At 43.1% G+C, this 23,034-nt stretch overlaps 1 protein-coding gene across 2 annotated transcripts in view; it reads left to right on the top strand.

Moving 5' to 3' along the window:
- Window positions 1-23,034, top strand: part of LOC141476648 (probable global transcription activator SNF2L2) — a 217,972-nt gene that overhangs the window by 169,716 nt on the left and 25,222 nt on the right. The window contains exons 1-2 of one of the 2 annotated variants that reach the window (XM_074165434.1): window positions 12,683-12,775; window positions 14,355-14,572. In XM_074165434.1, the coding sequence (XP_074021535.1) occupies window positions 12,683-12,775; window positions 14,355-14,572 (311 nt within the window). Of the gene's footprint in view, window positions 1-12,682; window positions 12,776-14,354; window positions 14,573-23,034 lie in introns of those variants that run through there. The other variant, XM_074165433.1, reaches the window with a different exon arrangement.

The raw sequence follows: 23,034 nt of genomic DNA, 5'->3' as shown, positions 1-23,034 counted from the left end.
GCACTTGCTTTTCAAGGCCCAGGATGGTGTTTCGGGCGGTGTTATGCGTTACAGGGTAAGTTTCCACCATTGTAAGCATGTGACACTTGCCTCAGCAGGTCCGTGGCAGTGTGATATAATCGATCTGCCAGGCCTCCCCATATTGATATCCCAGCCACCATCTGTTGTACCAGAGAGGCTTTACTCACTTGGCTCTCTTGATTATGATGCGTGTTTTGCATTCATGAATAACCCGTGCAATGGCTTCAGTGGTCAAGTCCACCCCTCGATCAAGAGCCCATCTGTTGGTTGCATCTCTCCCTAGATGTCCCAATGTTTCATGGGCCCACCAAGCTTCGAATAGCTCACCCTTACACTCCCAGTCCAGGTCCACCAGAGACAATTCAGTTCTGGCAACGTGGCCTACCTGCTCTTTGTTTGAATGTTCTTCGGTTGTGCTGCTCTTCGACATGTGAGCATGACATGTTCGACATGACGTACCTTTACAGTGGTGTTTTCTACCCGAACAGCGATGTCTTGCCACAGTGCAGCAGCCCAGATGGGTTTACCTCTGCAGTTGGTCCATTTCCGTTGCTGTAGCCACCCCTACAGAGCATTTGCCACCATTCATGAATCGGTACTAAAGTACTGGCCACTTTTCTCATTAAGCAATCTCCAGGGCCAGCTGGATGGCTTTCGCTTCGGCAAACTGACTCAACTTGCCTTTTCTGTGACAGTTTCTGCAACTTGTCATGTGGGACTCCACACAGCAGCTTTCCAGCTCTGATGGTTTCCCCCAATACAACAGGACCCATGAGTAAACAGAGCATATAGCTTCTCATTTTCTGGTAATGTATTATACAGTGGGGCTTCTTGGGCATGAGTCACCTCCTTGGGCAATGCTCCAAAATCTCTCTCTTCTGGCCAGTCCATGATTTCTTCCAGGATTCCTGGGCAGCTGGGGTTCCCCGTTCAGGCCCACTGTGTGATCAGTGCAATCCATGTAGTGTTGGGTGCATGATGGGTAGAGGGGGCCCTTCCTTTGAACAACCAGTACAGCACAGGCAATCGTGGTACCAAGGAGCTGTGTTTCAGTACCAACTATTTCTGAAGCATCTCAAATCCCTTCATATGCTGTTAATGTCTCTCTTTCAGTTGGGGTGTAGCAGGCCTTGGATCCTCTATATCCCCAGCTCCAAAACCCTATAGGTTGACCTCGAGTCTCTTCTCCAGGTGCTTTCTGCCAGAGGCTCCAGGTGAGGCCATGCTCCCTGGTTGCAGTGTAGTGCACATTTCTCACATCTGATCCTGTCCAGACTGCCCCAAGGGCTATCTCACAAATTATCTCCTGTTGGAAGGTGTGCTGCTGCTCAGGGCCCCACTCAAAACAGTTCTTCTTTTGGGTCACTCAATAGAGAGGACGCACAAGCTGACTGTAACACAGAATATGCATTCTCCAGAATCCCATGGCGCCTAGAAATGCATGTGTTGCTTTTTTGTTAGCTGGTGGGGACACGGCTGTTATCTTATTGATCACATCTATTGGGATGCGACAATGTCCATCTTGCCATTTTATTCCCCAAAAATGGATCTCTCGTTCGGGTTCTTTGACCATGCTTTGTTTTATGGCAAACCAGCTTTCAGAAGGATCTGGATTATTCTTTTCCCTCTCTCAAACAATTCTTCCTCTCTGTTGCCCCACACGATGATGTCATTGATGTATTGCAGGTGTTCAGGGGCTTCGCTCTGTTCCAGTGCAGTCTGGATCGGTCCATGGCAAATGGTAGGGCTGTGCTTCCACCCCTGGGGCAGTCGATTCCAGGTGTGTTGGACACCCCTCCACTTGAAAGCAAAATATGGCTTGCACTCTGCTGCCAAAGGGATCGAGAAGAACACATTGGCAATTTCAGTTGTGGCATACCACTTGGCAGCCTTCGACTCCAGGTCATATTGGAGCTCTAGCATGTCTGGTATGGCAGCACTCGACAGTGGCGTGACTTTGTTCAGGCCACAGTAGTCCACCTGTAGCCTTTCAATCCCTTTGTTGATTCCATGATCCCTAGTGAGGGATCCCAGCTGCTGGTCTTCCTTACCGTCTAGTTCCAGACCGTTGACCCCACTGTCCCAGCACTGGAGCAATCAGGTAGCAATTCACTCACCTTGCTGACCTCTGTAATCTTTCCACATATCTCACAGCTCACTCAGGGATAGTTTCTGCCTCTTCTATGATTTCTGTCTCTTCCCTCTCTTCTTCTTGTGGGTGTGCTGCTGCAGAACAGGCTGCCTCTTCTGATTCTTCCTCCTGCTCCCTCTTAGGAGGAGCTTCTTCCTCTCTTACTAACTGGGTCAACCTCTGCTTCTATTGTTTCTTCTTGACTACAGAAGCAACTATGAAAGTTGAGGGTTGGGTCTCTGGTTTAGCCACAGTGTCTGTTCATGTGACCTCTTAGTGTCCATTTGTGTGCCCTCAGAGCAAGAGACCCTCTTGCTCTATTGAGGGCATGAGGCCTATCTATCGATAGGCGTGGGCCGGGCCCCAACACAACATTAGAATTTGCTGTGTTTCATTGGGGCAGGCAAGGCTCCCCTCTTTCAAATGCTGTACCAATTTGTCAGCATTACATGCCTGTACAGGTGTAACAGAGGTGATAATGGCCTTAGGCACCTGCTCAAATCCTCCCATACACCCTGATGCCCAGGGATTGACAGCTTTGGGACATAGAATCGTTTTGGTTGGAAAAAGACCCTTAAGATCATCGAGTCCAACCATTAACCTATCACTGCCAAATTACCACTAAACCATGTCCCTCGGCACTACACCTACATGTCTTTTAAATACCTCCAGGGATGGCAACTCAACCGCTTCCCTGGGCAGCCTGTTCCAATGCTTGACAACCCTTTCAGTGAAGAAATTTTTCCTAATATCCAATCTAAACCTCCCCTGGTGCAACTGGAGGCCATTTCCTCTTGTCCTATCACCTGTTACTTGGGAGAAGAGACTGACGCCCACCTCGCTACAACCTCCTTTCAGGTAGTTGTACGTATTCCTGTGTGGCATTCCCAATTTGTTGTTTAACCTTATGAACATCGATCAAAATGAACATCAGGCTAGTTAGTTTAAAGCTAGATCATATGCTTCCATACTACATAGCAGTCACTTATAACTGTATTGTGTACATATTTTCAATTGCATTTTCAGGTGGCACATCTGTATACTGCTGAGTGTTACAGAATATGCTGATGTAAGCGCTACTAATATTTTTGAATGCTTGTATTCTGAGGATTAGATTTATAGTGTAGCACTGGTCATGCAGCTTCACAGTAAAAGCTCCTCTCCATTAGGTGGACAATGAAATCTTGAATAAAGTGAAACTTTCTTGAGTGTTTTCATGAGGTTTATTTTGTGTGGAAAGTAAGGAGTTCTGTTTTCTGCATTTTTATGCCTCACTTGTCTTTTCTTTGAGCATTTTAGATTTTCCTGTTGTTTTTTTATTTTTAAATGACATACCTCAGGGATCATAGAAAAAGAGACGACAATCATGTGCAACGTTTTCAAGGGAATCTTTAAATGTGTAAAATTATCAGAGGGAGTTAATAAGCAGCTTTAACCTGAGGTCTTGCCACTCCAACTCGCAATGTAACAATATCATGGTAATTTTAAATCAAATAATTTTTTGTTAAAATAAACTATTTAAACGGCTAATTTAATTTTAAAAAGGACCCACAAGATTCAATGCATTCTAACTTAAGGATGGCATTTTATTCATAAAAGTTTTCCCTTTACTACCCCACGTTTTATTATGCCACTATCCACTCCTCTTTTGTAGCACTATAGAAGAAACAGACCTGTTGGTCACTAGCAGCAGGGCTATATGTCTAGTTTTTTTTCTTTCTCCAGCTGCTGATACCTTTAAGCTATACTTGCATGAGGCTTTTCAGAAGGAAACTACATTTCTGATTAATATATTGGTTTGATAATATCATTATCCAACTCGCAGCTGTCTCCTTAGCTGCATTTGTCTTTGAGAGATTCAGTTTAATTTTACTTTAATTTCTGAGAAGTTTTGCCTGGGTCAGCAGCCAGAATTCTGACTGCAGATCAGCTACCTGCTCCTTCTCAGCTGGACCCTGGTCTTCTGCACCAGGTGGGGTGGGAGTGGAAGAGGCAAGGGTGGGAGGAGAGAGACAGCACAGGGTTCTTTCTGGATCTCAGTAAGAAAGGCCTGACAACAAAGAGCATAATAAAAATAGCTGTTTTAATAAGACAGAATAAAAAGAGGAATATAGATAGCAAGTAAATCTTACGACCCTTCAGATGCTGGGAACCCCGCTTTCATGCAGCATCAGACAGACCCCAGATGGATCTTCCCACAGCACACCGTGCAGATTCTGTGTCAGTGGAGAAGTCCCTCCTCCCTCCAGGACCATAGTGCTTTTATCTTGTGTAAAAGCCAAAACCATAGGTCTTATCCTGACAGGTTGGAATATTATCTCTGTCATAACATCCACAGCACAGGCTGACACAGGGCACTCCAGCAGATTCCTTTACAGTGGCTACTCATGCTAACCTATTGGCTTTTCAAGCCTTAAGTACAAGACCCAATAGAGCAGACATGGCCTGCTCAAGATCACTGACTCCTCAAATACAATGTCTTCTGCAAGGCTCCCAATATACTTGGCCATTACACAGCTACCTCAATGCTGACTAGTCCAGTAAGGGTCTTATAGGCTTAATTCCTTCTTGTTGCCTCTGAAGGGGAAAAAAACCCCAAGGAAACAAAAACATCTAATGCCAGTGTTCCCTTCCTGGAGTTCTGGGTGCTGGGTGGTACTTGGTGCCGATGCTCAAGTTCGTGAGCATATGCATCATTGCAGATCCCCAAAGGAAAAAAAAGACCTCAAGGCATTTGTGCATGTGCATATACAGACAAAAATATGTCATCTTTCTCCTTATCAGAAGACGCAAGTTCTGAGTTTGGAAGCAGTGAACCAAAAATAAAAATTATTATAAAAGCCAAGACGATGAACACATTCAATATGTAGTGAAACTGCTTTGGAGGCCTGCAGCTGCCTAGACTCCCTGGGAAGTTATAACAACAGGCTTTGATCACTAGCTGATGCTGCAGGGTGCTGTGCCCGAACTATTGGTATGGCAACTGCATTTTCTATAAACAGGGAAGTAGGAGCCTGCCTTCTGAACCTAGAAAGCATTTAAATTGTGGAATTATTGTATCCTCTGGCATATTTCTCCCACAGCAATGCTCCTTGCAGGGCGGCAAAATGATAGATCAGCAATCAGATTATTTCTTAAAGGGCCATGAGTGTTCTGTTAAGGACTCTGTTGTTTAGGGCTTTTCAAGAATCCATGGATTTGTTTGCAATAGTCACAAATTAGTGTATCCAAGTTGCTGCTCAGAGGCTAAATTAAGCAGGATGCTGTTTGATGTGTTCCATGATACGCGAGATACTTATTCTGACCTGATCTTGATTCTAATGGTTTTGACTCGGGCAGAAGCATCAAGACAGCTCTTACCTGGCTAAACTAGTTCTGATGCTCTTTAACTCATCCTCCAAACCTTTACTGTGAAGCTAAATCTCTTAAAACAGTTGAAGTGTTTTGCATCTGGATTCAGTTTCTCATTCAACCTAATTGCTTGCTTGGTGACATGAACAAAGTTCTGTTATGTAGATGTGCAGATTTAATTCAAAGTAGATTTGCATGTTGCCAAGTGGAACAAGTCTGAAACCTGAGATGAGCAGTGTCAGATTTATCTCACACGGCCATTCAAAAACAAACTGCTGTGGACCACTTGCTTTTGCTGATCTATAAAATTCAAGTGAAATTAAGTCCATATTTATTTTTCTTATTCAAATTAGAAGAAAGCTAATATTGACATACATACATACATACAAAGTATGTGATGGATATTTTCAACATCCTCATGACTATTTTGGATTCCAAGTGTTGGAATATAAAAAAGTATTGGAATATAATAGTGTTGGAATATAATAAAATTTTTTGAATTTCAAGTGTTGGAATATAATAGTGTTGGAAAATATCGTGATATAAAATTTATTTAATTTTTTTCCTACTTTATGCATACTGGCAAAAGTTAATATGTTGTATAGTAAAACTTGTCATTCAGTCTTTCCTTGATCCCCTCAAAATCTTTCCTAGGAAAATGTTAAGAATGTTTTAAACTGTTTTCTTATCAGTTGGAATGTGAAATTGAAAAGTTATGTGTTCTCTTTTACCAACTGTTAAAAGGCAACTCTGGCATCAAACACTATAGTAAAGTTGAGCTAGCTTGTTATAACAACCTGACATAAATTACCAGAAGCTTTTTTTTAGGGTTTGTATATTGTAAAGGAGCTTTGTTTATATATATATATATTTTACAATCAATGCTAAGCATATATATTTAACACACCATTTTGTAGCTAGTGAACATGAACTCAGTTTGATCTTCAGGTAGTTGTAATTAGATACTACAGTAGCTCTATAGGATTATCTGTCTTATGTTCAATATTTCAGTTAACCTTTCATTCAGTGACCCTTATATTTATCTAATCACAATGGAGATTTTTTAACAGGCTTTGTTGAAGGTTGGGATTTTGTGAAATTGATAAAAAGTTGTTGTCTACGATGTCCACATGCATATTGTCCATGACTTCGAAATCACAGGTTGTTGGTGCTTAGAGGCTCCAAATTCACAGGTTGTTGGCGCTTAGAGGTTTTGACCGGGCCCTCTCTTAATGGCAGTAGCTGACTAACTCCATAGATAGGCATACCACTTCTGTATCATGGCCTTCTGGGAGGGGGTGATCCCTTGAGGATTCCCTCTGCTAAATGCAGAGGGAAAGGGCCTTGCACTATAATATAGAATCATAGAATCATAGATTCGTAGATTCGTAGAATCATAGAATGGTTTGGGTTGGAAGGGACCTTAAAGATCATCGAGTTCCAACCCCTCTGCCATGGGCAGGGACACCTCCCACTAGAACAGGTTGCTCAAAGCCCCATCCAGCCTGACCTTGAACACTTCCAGGGAGGGGGCATCCACAACTTCCCTGGGCAACCTGTTCCAGTGTCTCACCACCCTCACAGGAAAGAATTTCTTCCTAATATCTAATCTAAATCTCCCCTCTTTCAGTTTAAAACCATTACCCCTCGTTCTATCACTACACTCCCCTGATAAAGAGTCCCTCACCGTCTCTCCTGGAGCTACCCTTCACGTACTGGAAGGCTGTTATAAGGTCTCCCCAGAGCCTTCTCTTCTCCAGGCTGAACAACCCCAACTCTCTCAGCCTGTCTTCGTAGGAGAGGTGCTTCAGCCCTCTGATCGTTTTCGTGGCCCTTCGCTGGACCCGTTCCAACAGGTCCATGTCCTTCCTGTGCTGGGGCCTCCAAAGCTGGACACAATACTCCAGGTGGGGTCTCACGAGAACGGAGTAGAGGGGGAGAATCACCTCCCTTGACCTGCTGGCCACACTTCTCTTGATGCAGCTCAGGATGCGGTTGGCTTTCTGGGCTCCCAGTGCACATTCCTGGGCTCCCAGCGCACATTCCTGGCTCATGTTGAGATTCTCATCCACCAACACCCCCAAGTCCTTCTCCTCAGGGCTTCTCTCCAGCCATTCTCCACCCAACCTGTATTTGTGCCTGGGAGTGCCGTGACCCAGGTGAAGGACATGAGGTTTGCACAGGCCCACCTCTCAAGCCTGTCCAGGTCCCTCTGGATGACATCCCTTCCCTCCAGCGTGTTGACCACGCCACACAGCTTGGTGTCATCAGCAAACTTGCTGAGGCTGCACTCTATCCTACTGTCCATGTCTCCGACAAAGATGTTAAACAGCACCAGTCCCAATACTGACCCCTGAGGAACACCACTCGTCATTGGCATCCACTTGGACATTGAGCCATTGACTGCAACCCTTTGAGTGCGGCCATCCAGCCAGTTCCTTATCCACCGAGTGATCCATCCATCAAATCCATGACTTTCCAATTTTGAGACCAGGATGTCATGCAGGACAGTGCCAAACACTTTGCATAAGTCCAGGTAGATGACATCTGTTGCTCTGCCCTTGTCCACCAAGTCTGTGGCAGTATCGTAAAAGGCCACCAAATTTGTCAGGCACGATTTGCCCTTGGTGAAACCATGTTGGCTGTCACCAATCACATATCTTGCAAAGTACGTAACCTTTCCATTTCCTTGACTGCCCTGGTAAGTGAAAGGAGTCCCTTCTCCCACTCTGAGTACCGTTGTTCATTTTCCTTAAATGAGGTAGAAGAGAATAATAAAGGTCTAGCTTGCCCTCTCGGTCCCTTTCGGAATACACTGCAATAGGAGGCATGTTCTGCAAACCCCCACTCTACCCTCAATGGGTGTTGTGGGTGTAGTGGGCCTAGCCTCTGATAGGTCTTAAGTTCACCCTTTAGGACATTAAGGGCCTCTGTATGTTGTGGAGTCCAATCTCATTCCTTATTCTTTTGGAGCAAGTCATATAATGGGTGGGCAATCACTGAGAACCCCGGCCTATGCTTTCTCGAGTAGCCCAATGTACCTAACAGCTGCTGTAATTCTGTCTTATTGCCTGGAGTTTGCCCTTTCTCAATGGCTGACAGAGTGTCATCAGGTACTGCAACTGCTCCAGCTATCCATCAGGCTCCTAGGAATTTAATTGCTTGTCCTGGACCTTGACATTTGGAAGGCAGAATGTCTAGCCCATTTTTAGTCAACAGGTTCCAGATGGCTTCAGCCACCTGCCCTACCTGTTCTTTATTGTCTCCACCAACTAGGATATCATCTATGTACTAATATATGTGGACACCTGATGGCACCTCCACCGCATTGAGGAGTTTGGCCAAGGCATTGTGGGCAATAGTGGGAGAGTGTTTGTATCCTAGGAGTCAGTGAAAGGTGTATTGTGTCCCTTCCCAAGCAAAGGCAAACTGAGGCCAATCCCCTTCCCTTAATGGGATCATGAAAAACATCTTTGATATCTAGGGTGGCCATCTACGGGTGGGTGGCTGCCTGTATTGCTGTTATATTTATATACTTATATTGCTGTTATATTGCCTATTGAGGTTATATTCAGAATGGCAGCCATCAGAGGCAGGGTATTACTGTTTAATCTTTGATAGTCAATCGTCAAACGCCACTGCCCATCAGGCTTACAAACTGGCCAGACTGGAGAATCTCTCTGTACCTCTCCTAGTGCAGTGGGTCTTCCCTCTTCACTCTGCAGAGGAGTGAAGTGGTTCTGCAAGGGCACTTCAGTTTTTGGGGGAAGTCTCTTCCTCTTGCTAGTCTTTGCAGTTACAAGCTTCCATTCTGTGATGCTGGCCCCCCTCCCTTCTGTGTGTGCCAGTAGTCTTTTACTGTTTGGCCGTGGGCCGTGGGTCCACTGCAGTTTGTGCTTGTAACCAGCTGTCTATCTCCTTCTCAGCCTCCCTGATGTTTTACACAGCCTCCTCACCACCTCCTGCAGCTCAGCCACCTGCTGCAAGATGTCCTCCACCTGGGCACACCTTTTGCAGGCAGGTCTGCTGCCTATCCCTGCCCCAGGAGAAAGGTCTAAGCACCTCCTGCAGTCCAAGGTCTGTACTGCAGCCTCTCCCTTCAGCAGCTCCGTCTGGGTGGAGGCATCAGCCACCGCTGGGGTGGATGGTGCAGAGCCCCTAGTCCAAGCTGCAGCATTTGCTCTCTGATGAGTGTCGACCTTTCTGCCTTGAGTGCCCTTGACCCGTGAAGATGGTCAGAGGACGGTGCCCGGTGCTCGACCAGTTGGAATGATCCTCCTTTGAAGAGGTGCCCTTCTCACGCGCCCTTTTGTGCAAACTGCCGCATCACGTTCTGGTCGCTGTGCTCCCTAGGCTACTTTTTTATAGGCAGGAGGTGGTCAGCATTGCTCTGGCAACGCCCAGGCCTCATCAGCACCTCCCGTGAGAGCTGCCCCGGCTCCTGGTGGGTATCTCCACTGCCCTGGCATGTCCTTACCTCAGGAAAACCGCCTTTGTGCCGGGCTCTGCCTCTCTGCTGTGAGTCGGCCTGGCTCTGGAGCAGCTCCCCTTGGCGACTGACTGATCCTCGGGATCTGCGCCTGCAATTAATTTTCGTATTTGGACAATACTGGGGGATCTTTCTGCTTGTGCTAGCATGATCTCAACTTTTTTTTCGAATAGATGTATCCGCTCTCTCTTTTCAATTCCGCTTTTAAACAATCTGTTTCTAATTGCTTCTTTAAATTATCCTTCTCTAACATTCCAGAATAATTATAAAATGATCTTGTGCTTGAATTAAACAAAGATGTCTCAGAGGAGAAAAGGGGAAAAGTATGATTGCCAATTTTTTCCATGAGATGGGTCTTGGAGTACTGGGACACTAGCTATGTAGGGCCCAAATACCAGATTAGGCTCAAGGCCAGTGCTTTTATCATATCTCTCAAGGCAAAGCAAAACAAAGTGATAAACAACACAGAAAACAGTGAAAAATGAAAACAGTCATTAACAATTCTTGGAGTTTGTTGTACAGCAGGAAAGAGATGAAGCACCAGAGCAGGGGAGATGACACGTAAGTTAGCATCCAGAGTAAATACGTCAGCATCACAACCAGCAACAGCAAGTAATAGCCTAACAAGTAACAGCTCAGCTAAACAGGTATAATGGCACACTCCGATCAAATCTGTCGTTATCTCAAACCCCTTGAGCCCCATGTTGGGCTCCAAAAAGGACTGCGGTGGCTTGACCCTGGCTGGCAGGTAAGCCCCATTCAGTCACTAGCTCATTTCCCCCCCCCCCCCCAGTGGGATGGGGGAGAGAATCAAGGGCAAAAGTCAGAAAAAAACTTGTGGATCGAGATAAAGACAGCTTAATAAACAAAGAAAAGAGGAAGAAAAAAAAAAATCTTTTTAATACCTCCAGGGATGGTGCCTCAACCACTTCCCTGGGCAGCCCATTCCAATGCTTAATAACCCTTTCAGTGTAAAAATTTTTCCTAATATCCAATCTGAACCTCCCCTGGCGGAACTTGAGGCCATTTCCTCTTGTCCCATCGCCTGTGACTTGGGAGAAGAGACCGAACCCTGCCTCTCTACACCCTCCTTTCAGGGAGTTGTAGAGAGTGATAAGGTCTCCCCTCAGCCTCCTTTTCTCTAGGCTGAACAATCCCAGTTCCTTCAGCCCCTCCTCATAAGACTTGACCCCTCACCAGCTTTGTTGCTCTTCTTTGGACATGTTCCAGCACCTCAACATCAAAACTGAACACAGTATTTGAGGTGTGGTCTCACAAACGGGCAATCACTTCCGTAGTCCTGCTGGCCACACTATTTCTGATACAGGCCAGGATGCTATTGGCCTTCTTGGCCATCTGTACCCATCATGAGATGTTCAACCCTTTGCAGAATTGGACTCTCTAATAGTTTTACTGTGTTCTTTCAAGAAAAGAGTCTCCAAAATTTATTGTAGTACTTGATCCCATTGCCTTAAGGAAAGCGTTAAATATTTATTTGTACAGTAGCTTTCTTGACTTCCTTTCTCTTCACCTCACTAATCCAAAGGCATTTGAGCATGGGAGATCTCTGCTGTATCCTATACTCTTTTGCAACACATCATCCATCAGAAACTGGAGATTTCTGGGATGCATGTCATTATCCTGCTGGTAAATGTTTGGAAGTACGTTATCTTGGGTGTGGCACTTTAGCCTTATTGTTTCTTCTAATGAAGCACTGTCATTTGAATTAGTTTCATAAATAATTTGTTGATACATGAACACACACATATGAATGTGTGCGTGCACACAGGCATGCACGTGTGTGATTTTTAGTGCTTTCACTAAAACCTTTTTTAAGGAAAATTGTCTGAATTTACATGTCTGCACAAAGTTTTAAGATTCAGTTGGAAGAGATCTAAGTGGAAGAGCAAATGTCACAATTTGTCTGTTCTTTCTTTTTTTTTTTTTGTACTACATTGGCCAACATTGTTTTAAAAAAAAACCCAAAAAACCCAAAGAAATGACTTTGATCTTACTCCCCACAACAATTGTGCAGAAAAGTATATATCCTAAGTAGCAACTGTATGCACAGTTCTAAATGAGATGTTAGTACTAAGGGGTGGTGACAACACCATTGATTTAGAGGGCGTGGGGGGGAACATTTGGCAAGAAAATATTTTTTTTGGTTTTGGTTAATGAGTGAATATCCATTTTCTAAAGCACATTGCATCAAAATGCTATCCTTGTTTTTTGTTTCTTGTCATTCTGAGTATTTTGTTGTATTAGTTGTAATAACCAAAATCTAATCTGTTCAGTACAGAACAATAGAGTATTGTTTGAATTTTAAAACTGTATTTATTGCATACAATATATTTTAGTTTTAAAATCATACATGAAATTGACCAATTTTGCTCCTACAATTAAAATGCTAACAAGAATTGGTAACTGCCCAGCTAAAAATCTAGAATCTGAGTGCCTAGAATAATAAGAAAAATATGATAAGTAGTTGTCAATGTTAAAGCAAGCTGAAGGAAGAAGGCCTTGGGCCTTGTAGTAGGTAGAATGAAACAGCAGATTTGAGTATTTACAATCCTTTCACTATTAAATTTTCACTAAAATAAGATTACTTGCATCTGGAAACATAGCCTTTCCCTAGCTCTCCCCCCCCCCCCCCCCCCACCGCCCCCTCCCCCCCCCCCCCCGATCAGCTGATGAAGAGACTAGCAGCTCACTGCTTTGCTGGTTTGTTAATTTTATCCCCACTAACTGTGATTTCCGATAGCTGGCCTGCTGATAGTGGTAAGGTAAATAATCTTTTTCATTGCAGTCTTGAAGGTTCAGTAGAATTGCATCACAGGAATGTGTAGGTGCATAAGACATCAAAAGCTGGTGTTCTCTAAAATTTGTTGTGCAACTGAATGCTTAAGGAGAGCATTGACATTAACTGTTGACAGCCTTACATGCTGTATTTATTATTATTTTTAGCTTCTAAAATTTGTGAAGAAATTTCCTTTTCTTAATCTTTGCTAGCTGCAGTGGTGTATGGTGGGTATCCTGATTTAACCAAATTAATATTAATGAGGTTTTGTGCAGTTTTTTCCTTACTTATTCTTCCTAACTCATCAGATCTCAAGCCTTCTTCATAGTGGCTATCTGAATGCTTGAAAGCACAATGGAAATTGTCTTTTGATTATTAAGGCCTTGTTTCAGGCTGTTCCTCGGGATTGTGTTCATGTTTGTTCTATGGATTTGCACATTAGAGAATGAATAGGAAAGAGATTTTGAAATCCCACTAATGGTTTTAACATGCCAGGTTTTTTTGTATAGTGAACCAAGTTTAGTTCATAAAATGTTTTTCAAAAGACACTGTATGCAAATTAAATAAATTATGTCTGGACTGTTATCACTCTTTTTATATTAATTGTTTTTCTCATATGATCATACATATTAGTCATGTTTGGTTCTGTAGAGAAATGATGGTACTTGCCTTATAATTATAGCTCTTTCAGCTATGAGAAATGATTGATTACTATTTGCATTTATTCAAGGCAATATTGAGAGGGAGGAGGGACAAATATCAACATCAGTTGTGTTCCAGAAAGCATTAATCAGAAAGCTTACTTTTAAGATTTTTATGGGATTTTTCCCCCCAAAGAAAAAAGTTCAGCTGCTTGTTTTTTCACCTGGATCTGTTAGTGTGTGAACAGGTTCCCTTTATGCCTGGTTTGTTTTCATAGAGATTTTATCTGTTTGCCTGGTGCTGCTGGCTCTGGTTAAAAGCACACATTTGCGGGTAGTCAAAACTTAATTTTTTTTGTGGCTATGCGTGGGTTTTTCTTTTTTCATTCTATGATGAGTGCTCTTTGCTGTAAAACACTATTGTCAGTGCTTCTGCCTCTTTGTTGATTGCTATTCTAAATTAAGATTATACATTTTAGATATGGTTTTAACTGTTAGGTCACTTAAATTCTTTGAAAGAGAAGTTGAGTCTAGTATGTTACTTTCATTGGAAGCTGAGCATGGTGTGGACTATCCTGTCTGTAAACAAGCACATCAGAGTATTTTGAACTACATTATCTAGGATTGCTACTAAAGTGAACAAATTGATGCAAGCCCTCATATATATGAAATTCAGGATCAGATGAATATGTATTTAGGTGGTAGGGTTCTTTATATAACTAATTTAATTTTAGTGTCTTATTGTTTGTCAGTAACCGAGTTTCCTTTTGAAATCTTTTTTATAAAATAGACTAAGCATTTAATGTTGAATTATCTATAACCTGTTGCATTGTGTTTTTCTTGGGGTTTTTTTAATACTTGTTAATTGTCTTTGCATATTTCTCTTCTGGGTTTTTTGGGGTTTTTGGAATCCATGGTTGTCAGGCAATCGAAGACGGCAATTTGGAAGAAATGGAAGAGGAAATCCGGCTTAAAAAACGGAAGAGACGAAGTAATTTGGATAAGGATTCTGGGAAAGAGGATGGGGAGAAAGCAAAGAAAAGAAGAGGCAGACCTCCTGCAGAGAAGTTGTCACCCAACCCACCTAAATTGACAAAACAGATGAATGCCATTATCGATACTGTGATAAACTACAAAGACAGGTGAGCTCAGCCTTTTTTTGGTTTTGACAAATAATTTCTGGAAACTTAATCCTGTGTAATTTTCAATTGTAGTTATTTATTTATTTATAAATAAAATAATTCCATTTAGGGCCTGATCTTCTAAGTTTTCCTCTACATAAAGGGCTTTTTAAAGGATCTGGTTGATTGAAACTTGTCAAAATGTAATTTAAAAGATGGGCATATCATGTCTGCTTAGAAATGCTACTGTCCTGTTTGGTAGATGTATTTCAGTACTGCAGGTTTCAAAAGTGGTTTTCTTTAGCTTAATGGATATATGCATGGGTATAGTTTTGTCAATACAAGTTCTCACCATGACACTTAAGAATACTCCCAAAACATTTAGGGTTTGCCTGATGAACTTTTCAAAGGCAACACTTGACTTTTCAAAGGAAAAACTGTAGAAATACTGAGCACTAGTAGGTTGTTCATAAATGACTGAAGCTTTTTTGTCCTTAAAACCCAATTTTGAACATATATATACATTTCACGTTAGACAACTGAACCTCAGGAAGAAATATAACTAATTTTTATTCCAAACCAAAGTTGTGAGATTTGTATTTTGTTGACTTTCCAACTGAAAATCATCATCTTTATTGAGAAAGAACTTGAGAAACAGCTCATCTTCAGCTATCTCTTAATAGCAATGCTGTATCAGGCTTCAGCTATGTGGGGAACTTGTACTGTTTGATCTCAGGTTTCTGATTTACTTAAATTTGTGCAACCTTCCTGTGTAGATACTCCTATTTTTCCATACATTTATTTCCTTAATTTGAATAAGGAGCAAATGTAAACTAAAACAATATAAAATTAATTCAAAAACAAGGCATTTTCACACCAGAGGAGCTGCACCAGTATAAAATATTTGCTTTCTGAACTGAGTACCTAATTTGCTACAATTTTTATATAAACAAGCTTTTCAGTGTGTGGCTTCAAATGGCAGGATACATGTTTTCCTTTTTGCAGCTACAGTTTGATCTATGCTTGTACAGGGATAACTTGGGCAATATGCAATAAAGGATTTAGATTGGTAATACCTTATTTTGTAGGCACATAACTGCAGAAGTGGACTCCAGATCATCCTGTGATCTATAGGTTCTCTTTAGAGTGCATTGAAAAGTTTATTGCTTCAAAATGGGTTACCAAAACTGAGCATGATGAGTAGGAGCTGCCTAAAAGGTCAGCAACGTTCAGTTTACTGTGGCTTTTAACCAGCAGAAAAGCTGGGAAGAGTGGAGTGTTTTAAATTCAGGCATTCCAATAAGAGCTGCAAGAAATGATCTCTTTCCATTTAGGGTCCCTAGCCTTGGACCTTTTCCAGAAGGCAAGCACTTCTGGTCAGAGCTCCTACTTTTAATTTTAAACATAGCAGGCTCAAGTCACTTCAGATCTATATCTCTACCGCCCAGGTAACTACTGCACTAAGAGGGATACCACTCCCTCTTCCAGTAATTGAGGTATTTTTTAAAGACAGAATTGGTTGCCATTGTAGAAAGCATATGGAGCCCTAGTCCATTAGGCATTAGAAATGCCTATGTTGTGGGTTGAGCTTTTGAAGGGAATGAGTTAGTTAGGCAGAAGCAGCCAAGTTCCTTTATTTTGATTGTGTATATGCTAGCATTGAACCACTTAGTCATATTAAGGATGGGAAAACTAAATGCAAAATTAGGCTCTTAAAAATGTAAAGATTTAAATATTAAAAAATCTTTGGAGTTATTCCTTTGGATTAGAGGAGCATTTTCAGGATCGGCAGTTTTAGAATGAGTTTTATTTTAGCCATTTGAACCCTTGAATTCGGGGGGGGCTTTTTTGTTTTTTCAAATCTTTGGTTTTGGGGCAAGTATAGTGGGACAGGTTCATTAGAAAGGGAATAGGCCATGAAGATTCATTTTTTCATGCATTTAGTATATAAATGCTTAAAACTGTTTACATCTTCAACTTAAGTTTTCAGTACTAGTAAATGTTTCATATCTACTTTATGAAAGTCCAAAGGGTTAATCTAGACCAAAGGGCGATCAGGAGACACCCACCCAAAAGTCTTAGTGGCTCTAGACTGAGTTGCTTCCTCAAAAGCAAATTTGCACTCTTTATTGCAGCTAATAAGCCAGGAGGAAAAAAAAAAATCAAGAAAAATCTTTCTAGCAGTAAACTATTAAGCATCTCTGTGCTTTCTCTCACACTTCCCCTCACACTTGAGCTTCTTGTACTTATTGAAACACTCCTCTGTTCTACTTAAAATCTCTTTTAAAAAGAAAATCCATGATGCTTACAAAACTCTTGAATACAAGTTGGCTGCTTATGTATAGAGACCTCTGCATAATGTTGACAAGGGGAAGGACTCCCTATATACTTCCTCCATTGTCATGGCTTATCTTAGAATTCTGTTGTAAGAATTTTGGGGCAGGGACAGTCTTTTTCTTATGTAATTGAACAGCATCCAACAAAACAGGATGGGTTGCCTACATTTAGGAATTCTAAAGGCTATAATAATGCTAATAACAAACTAAAGGTTGAGCTATACAGTTATTGAGGTCAAAATAAAGTCAAAGAGAAAAATTAGCAACATTTGAGATAAATATTCAATGTAATGAAATACAGTATATAATTCCTTTAAATCCTGTGACGGGAAATTCAAAGAAGTAGATATCCAGTTATTTGTAAATCCCAATTAAAGGACTTTTTACCCAAGGCAGTAAAAGCTAGCTTAGCTGGGTGTATGTTTAGTACAGAAACCAAATTATTGTTTCTCTCTGCCACGTCATCAGAACAAATGAAAGCTGCCTCCTTAGATTTCCCTATTATATGCAGGGATATTTAGCAACTAGCATTCTTCCCTTACTTCCCATTCCACATTCCAACAAAAGTACAGATTTTACTGAAACATTCTAATAAGTATAAGCTTAGTAGTCTTCACAGAGCAATTTCCAGCTGCCAGCTGACTTTATCTCAATTGTTTCACAAAACAAGGTAACTCACTAACTTACCGAATGGGAGAGCGCTTCAGTGTTTATGCTGAGATGCTTTTTTTCTGGCACCTTAACTACATGAAGACTTTAAGGGCCTTCTTCCACACACCAGTTTCCTGATATAAGGGGTGTCTCCCAAGTAATAAGGAATCCTCATTCTTTCAGAAGTGTACATTCCTTTCCTTTCTCCTAATCTCTTCCCCCCCCCTCCCCATTGACGGCTTTCATTTTTGTTTGGTAGGGCAGGGGTGTTTTAACATTACATTTTCTTCTCTTTATGAATTTAAAAATGTTAGTTTAGGCTCTAAATTTGATAGTTTAGAATACAGCTGGAAAAAGTCCTCTGACTTGAAGGAAAAAATGTCCTAAGTAAAAGGAAGCTTATGATTGAGAAGAAGAATTTCATTGTATTAACTTTTCTGACTCCTCTTTGTTGTTGGTGAGGAGATATCATCTGCCAACAGGAAACCTGATTATAGAAAAAAACTTTGAATTAAGTGATCAGGTTCCTTAGAACCATAGAATTATTCAGGTTGGAAGGGACTGCCGGAAGTCTCTAGGGCAAATTCCTGCTCAAAGCAGGGTCAGTTAAGCTCAGAGCTTGATCCAGTCTTGAAGACCTCTAGGGATGGAGACTGCCCAAACTCTGTGGGCAACCTGTTCCACTGTTTGGCTATCCTTGTGGTGAAAATTTTTTTCCTCGTATCCAGTCTGAACCTCTCTTCTTTCAAATTTTGCCCATTGTCTCTCTCATCCTCCTGCCATGCACCACTGAAGAGCTTGTCTCCATCTTCTTAGTAAATTCTTCATATGTATTGGGAAGCTACTGAAGCCTTCTCTTCTCCAGGCTGAACAAGACCAGTTCCCTCAGCTTCTCTTCACAGGGCATGTGCTCCAGCCCTGTGACCATCTCGGTGGCCCTCTGCTGAAATTACTCCAGTTCATCAATGATTTTTCTTTATTGGGGGACCCAAATCCCGATGCAGTCTTCTGGATGTGGTCCGAGGACTGCTGATTAGAGGGGGATGATCCCTTCCTTCGGTCTACTGCCTATGCTCCTGTTAATCCAGCCCAGGATACTGTTGGCTGCCTTTGCTTCCAGGGCACACTGCTTGTTCATGTTCAGCTTGTTGCTGTGCTGGTTTTGGCTGGGATAGAATTAATTTTCTCCGTAGTAGCTTGTATGGGACTACGTTTTGGATTTTTGCTGAAAACAGTGTTAATAATACAGGGATGTTTTAGTTACTGCTGTGCAGTGCTTACACAGAATCAAGGCCTTTCCTGCTTCTCACACTGCCCTGCCAACAAGTAGGCTGGGGGTGCACAAGAAGCTGTGAGGGGACACAGCTGGGACAGCTGACCCCAGCTGACCAAAGGGATATTCCGTACCATATGACATCGTGCTCAGCACTAAAAAGCTGGGGGAAGAAGAAGGAAGAGGGGACATTCGGAGTTAGGGCATTTTGTCATCCCAAGAAACCGTTATGCGTGATGGAGCCCTGCTTTCCTGGAGATGACTGAACACCTGCCTGCCAATGGGAAGCAGTGAATGAATTCCTTGTTTTGCTTTGCTTTGCTTGTGTGCATGGCTTTTGCTTTACTTATTAAACTGTCTTTATCTCAATGCACACGTTTTCTCACTTTTACTCTTCTGATTCTCTCTCCCATCCCACTGGGGGAGAGTGAGCGAGTGGCTGTGTGGTGCTTAGTTGCCAGCTGGGGTTAAACCACGACAGTCATCTACTCCAGATCCTTTTCAGCAGAGCCGCTCCCCAGCCAGTCAATCCCCAGCCTGTATCATTATAAGGTGTTCTTCCTTCCCAGGTGCAGGACTTGGCACTTGTCCTTGTTGAATTTCATAAGGTTCCTGTTGGCCTGTTCTTCCAGCCTGTCTAGGTCCCTCTGGATGGCAGCCCTGCCCTAGAGTATGTCAACTGGAACCCAACTCCACCCCACCCCAGCTTGGTGTCATCTGAAAACTTGCTGAGAGTGCACTCCGTTGCCTCCTCCAGGTCATTGACAAAGGTGTTAAACAGGACAGGTCTCAGGATAGACTCTACTTGTTACCAGCCTCCAGGTACAGTAACCATTAACCACTACCTTTTGAGCCTGATCATCCAAGCAGTTTTTTACCCATCTGGTTTTCCACTCATCTAGACCATAATGTACTTACTTGGATACAAGAATATTGTGGGAGACAGTGTCAAAAGCTTTGCTAAAGTCAAGGTAAGTAACATCCAGTGTTCTCCTCTCATCCACAAATCCAGTCATATCATAGGAGGCAATCAGGTTGGACAGGCATGACTTACCCTAGGTAAATCCATGCTGACTCTTACCAGTCACTACCTTCTCCTTCATGTGCCCAGAAATATGGTTCAAGAGGATTTTCCCAGGGACTGATGTGAGACTGACTGTCCTTTTGGCCTTTTGGGGGATTGGGTGCATCATCTTTCTCTAGTTTTTGGAAACCTCCCCCAATCTCTATGACTTTTCAAAGATGATAGAGAGCATCCTCACTGTGACATCAGCCTGCTCTTTCAGCATCTTCAGGTGAATCCCAGCCGGTCCCATGGACTTGTATGGGTCAAGTTCTCTCAAGTAATCCCTGACTCTCTCCCTATTGGTTGTTCTCCTCCTTGAATCCTTTATCTAAGCACAAAGGCCTAGGAGACCTTGTTAGTGAAGGCTGAAACAAAGAAGACATTGAGTACCTTAGTCTTTTATTTGTCCACTCCACTGAGCAATGGTCCTACATTTTCCTTGTTCAGCCTTTTACTACTAATGTAGCAGTAAGAAGCTCTTTTTGTTGTCCTTGGTGCCCCTTGCAAGCATCAACTCTATGTGAATTTTGGCTTTCCTGTTACCACTCCTGCATGCTTGGGCAATGTTTCAAAACTCATCCTTTGACGTCTGTCCTCGCTTCCACCTTCTGCATGCGTCCTTTATGCATTGGAGCTCAGTTGTGAGTTCCCTGTTCAGCCAAGCCAGTCTCCTGATATGTCTGCTTGATTTTCTGAGCATCAGAACGGATCTTTCTAGCACTTGGAGGACGTTGCCCTTAAAGACCTGCCAGCTTTCCTGAGCTCCTATGCTTTTCAGAGCTGACTTCTATAGGATCCCACCTACCAGTTCCCAAGTGAATAAGCCCAAGTCTGCCCTCCTGAAGTCCAGGGTCTGTACTCTGTTTCTTTCATTCCTCATTCCCCTCAGGATCTTAAACTTCATGATTTCGTGGTCACTACAGCCAAAGCTGCCATTTTATCATATCCCTGTGTAGTTCTTCCTTGTTCATGAGTAGCAGAACCAGGAGAGCATCACCACTGGCTAGCCCCTCTAGTACCTGTATCAAGTAGTTACCACTGGCACTCTTCAGAAACCTCCTGGATTGCTTGTGTTGCTCTGTGTTGCCCTTCCAGCAGATATCAAGGCAATTAAAGCCCTCCCTCAAGAACCCCAGCCTGAGATCTGGAGACTTCCTCAAATTGTTTAAAGAAGCCTTTGTCTTTCTCACCCTGATTGGCTGGTCTGTGACAAGGTCTCGCCATGAGGTCACCCTTACTGTCCTCTCCTCTGATCCTGATCCACAAGCTCTCAACCATCCCATTTCCCATTCCATAGAAGTCCATACATTTGAGCTACTCATTCACACAGAGGTGTTGTGTTAAAGGGTAAGGGAATTTGGCAGAAAATAAACCCCCTTGTGTTCCAGCTTGTCCTCAGATATCAGAGGGGCTGGGGGCAGCTGGGCTTACATTCTGAGTGATGCCCAATTTGGCACTATAAGTCTGGTCGCATTCAATGTATTGAACTACCACAATTACAAACGCACAATAGTGCAATGCACTTTTGCTCTAGTCACGTTCAATGAACTAGCATGGCCAGATTTAAGGAGTTTGGTCGCGTTCAATGAGAACTCTCATGGCCTGATTAATGAACTCTGAGGGTGACTCTCTGTTGAGGGGGGCAGAGGGACCAATATGCCGCCCTGACCCGCTACACAGGGAAGTCTGTTGCCTCCCTGGGGCTCGGGTCAGGGATGTGACAAACAAACTCCCAGACCTAGTAAACCCCTCTGATTATTACCCCCTGTTAGTATTTCAGGTGGGTAGTGATGAAATGGGTAGGAGGAGGCTGAAATCAATTAAAAGAGATTTTAGAGCCTTAGGGCAGCAGCTCAAGGGGTCAGGAACACAAGTAGTCTTCTCTTCTATCCCACCAGTGGCAACTGTGAATAAAGAAATTGATAGGAAGAGGCAACAGATCAACTTGTGGCTCCGGGACTGGTGTTACAGGCAGGGCTTTGGGTTTTTCGAACATAGGTGGCTATATGAGACACCTGGCATGCCATTGTCAGGTGAGACACAGCTGTCCCAGAGGGGGAAAAGAATTTTGGGGCAGGAGTTAGCAGGGCTCATTGACCGGTCTTTAAACTAGATATGAGGGGGGAAGGGGAGATAACTGGGCCTGTCAAGATTAAGCCTGAGGAAAGCATGCCACGGTTTGAAGGAGGCCACATTAGTGAGGACTCACACTCTGACATTTCATCAGAGAAAGGTGATAGACGTTTAGAAATTACTGCTAGAGAACAATGGGAAAACCCTTTCCTAGAAGGGGAAAAGGGTACTAGGCTAAGAGTTAACAAAGCTCACGGACAGAGCTTTAAGCCAAAAGTTAAGGGGGATGGGGATAAAACCAAGCCTGCTGGTAATGAACCTGAGTGTCAAGGGCCAAAGATGGGGGTGAAATCAGTAGCCCAGGTCAAGTGCATCTACGCTAATGCACGTAGCATGGGCAACAAACAGGATGAGCTGGAAGCCATGGTGCGGCAGGACAACTATGACATAGTTGCCATCACGGAAACGTGGTGGGACGATGGTCATGACTGGAATGCTGCAATAAGTGGCTATAAGCTCTTCAGAAGGAATAGGCAAGGAAGGAGGGGGGGGGGTGTGGCTCTGTACATTAGGGAGTTGTTTGACTCTATAGAGATAGACTCCAGTGATGAAGAAGTGGAGTGTTTATGGGTAAGGGTGAAAGGGAAGGCTAACAAAGGTGATTTTGTGCTGGGAGTCTGCTATAGACCACCCAACCAGGATGAGCAGGCTGATGAGGTATTCTATAAGCGGCTGGCTGCAGTCTCGCAAACGCCAGCCCTTGTTCTAGTTGGGGACTTCAACTTACCAGACATCTGCTGGAAATATAACACAGCAGAGAGCAGGCAGGCTAGGAGGTTCCTCGAGTGTATGGAGGATAACTTCCTGACACAAATGGTAGGTAAGCCTACCAGGGGAGGTGCCTTGCTAGACCTACTGTTCACAAATAAAGAAGGGCTAGTTGGGGACGTGGAGGTCGGAGACAGTCTTGGGCTTAGTGATCATGAAATGGTTAAGTTTTCCATTCATAGTGAGGTAAGGAAGGGGATTAACAAAACCTCCATCTTGGACTTCCGGTGGGCAGACTTTAACCTGTTCAGAACCC

Source organism: Numenius arquata, chromosome W (genome assembly GCF_964106895.1).
Source record: "Numenius arquata chromosome W, bNumArq3.hap1.1, whole genome shotgun sequence".
In the NCBI taxonomy this organism is placed as follows: domain Eukaryota; kingdom Metazoa; phylum Chordata; class Aves; order Charadriiformes; family Scolopacidae; genus Numenius; species Numenius arquata.
Note: the sequence above shows the minus strand (reverse complement) of the source record. Positions and strands in the feature narration are given on the sequence as shown.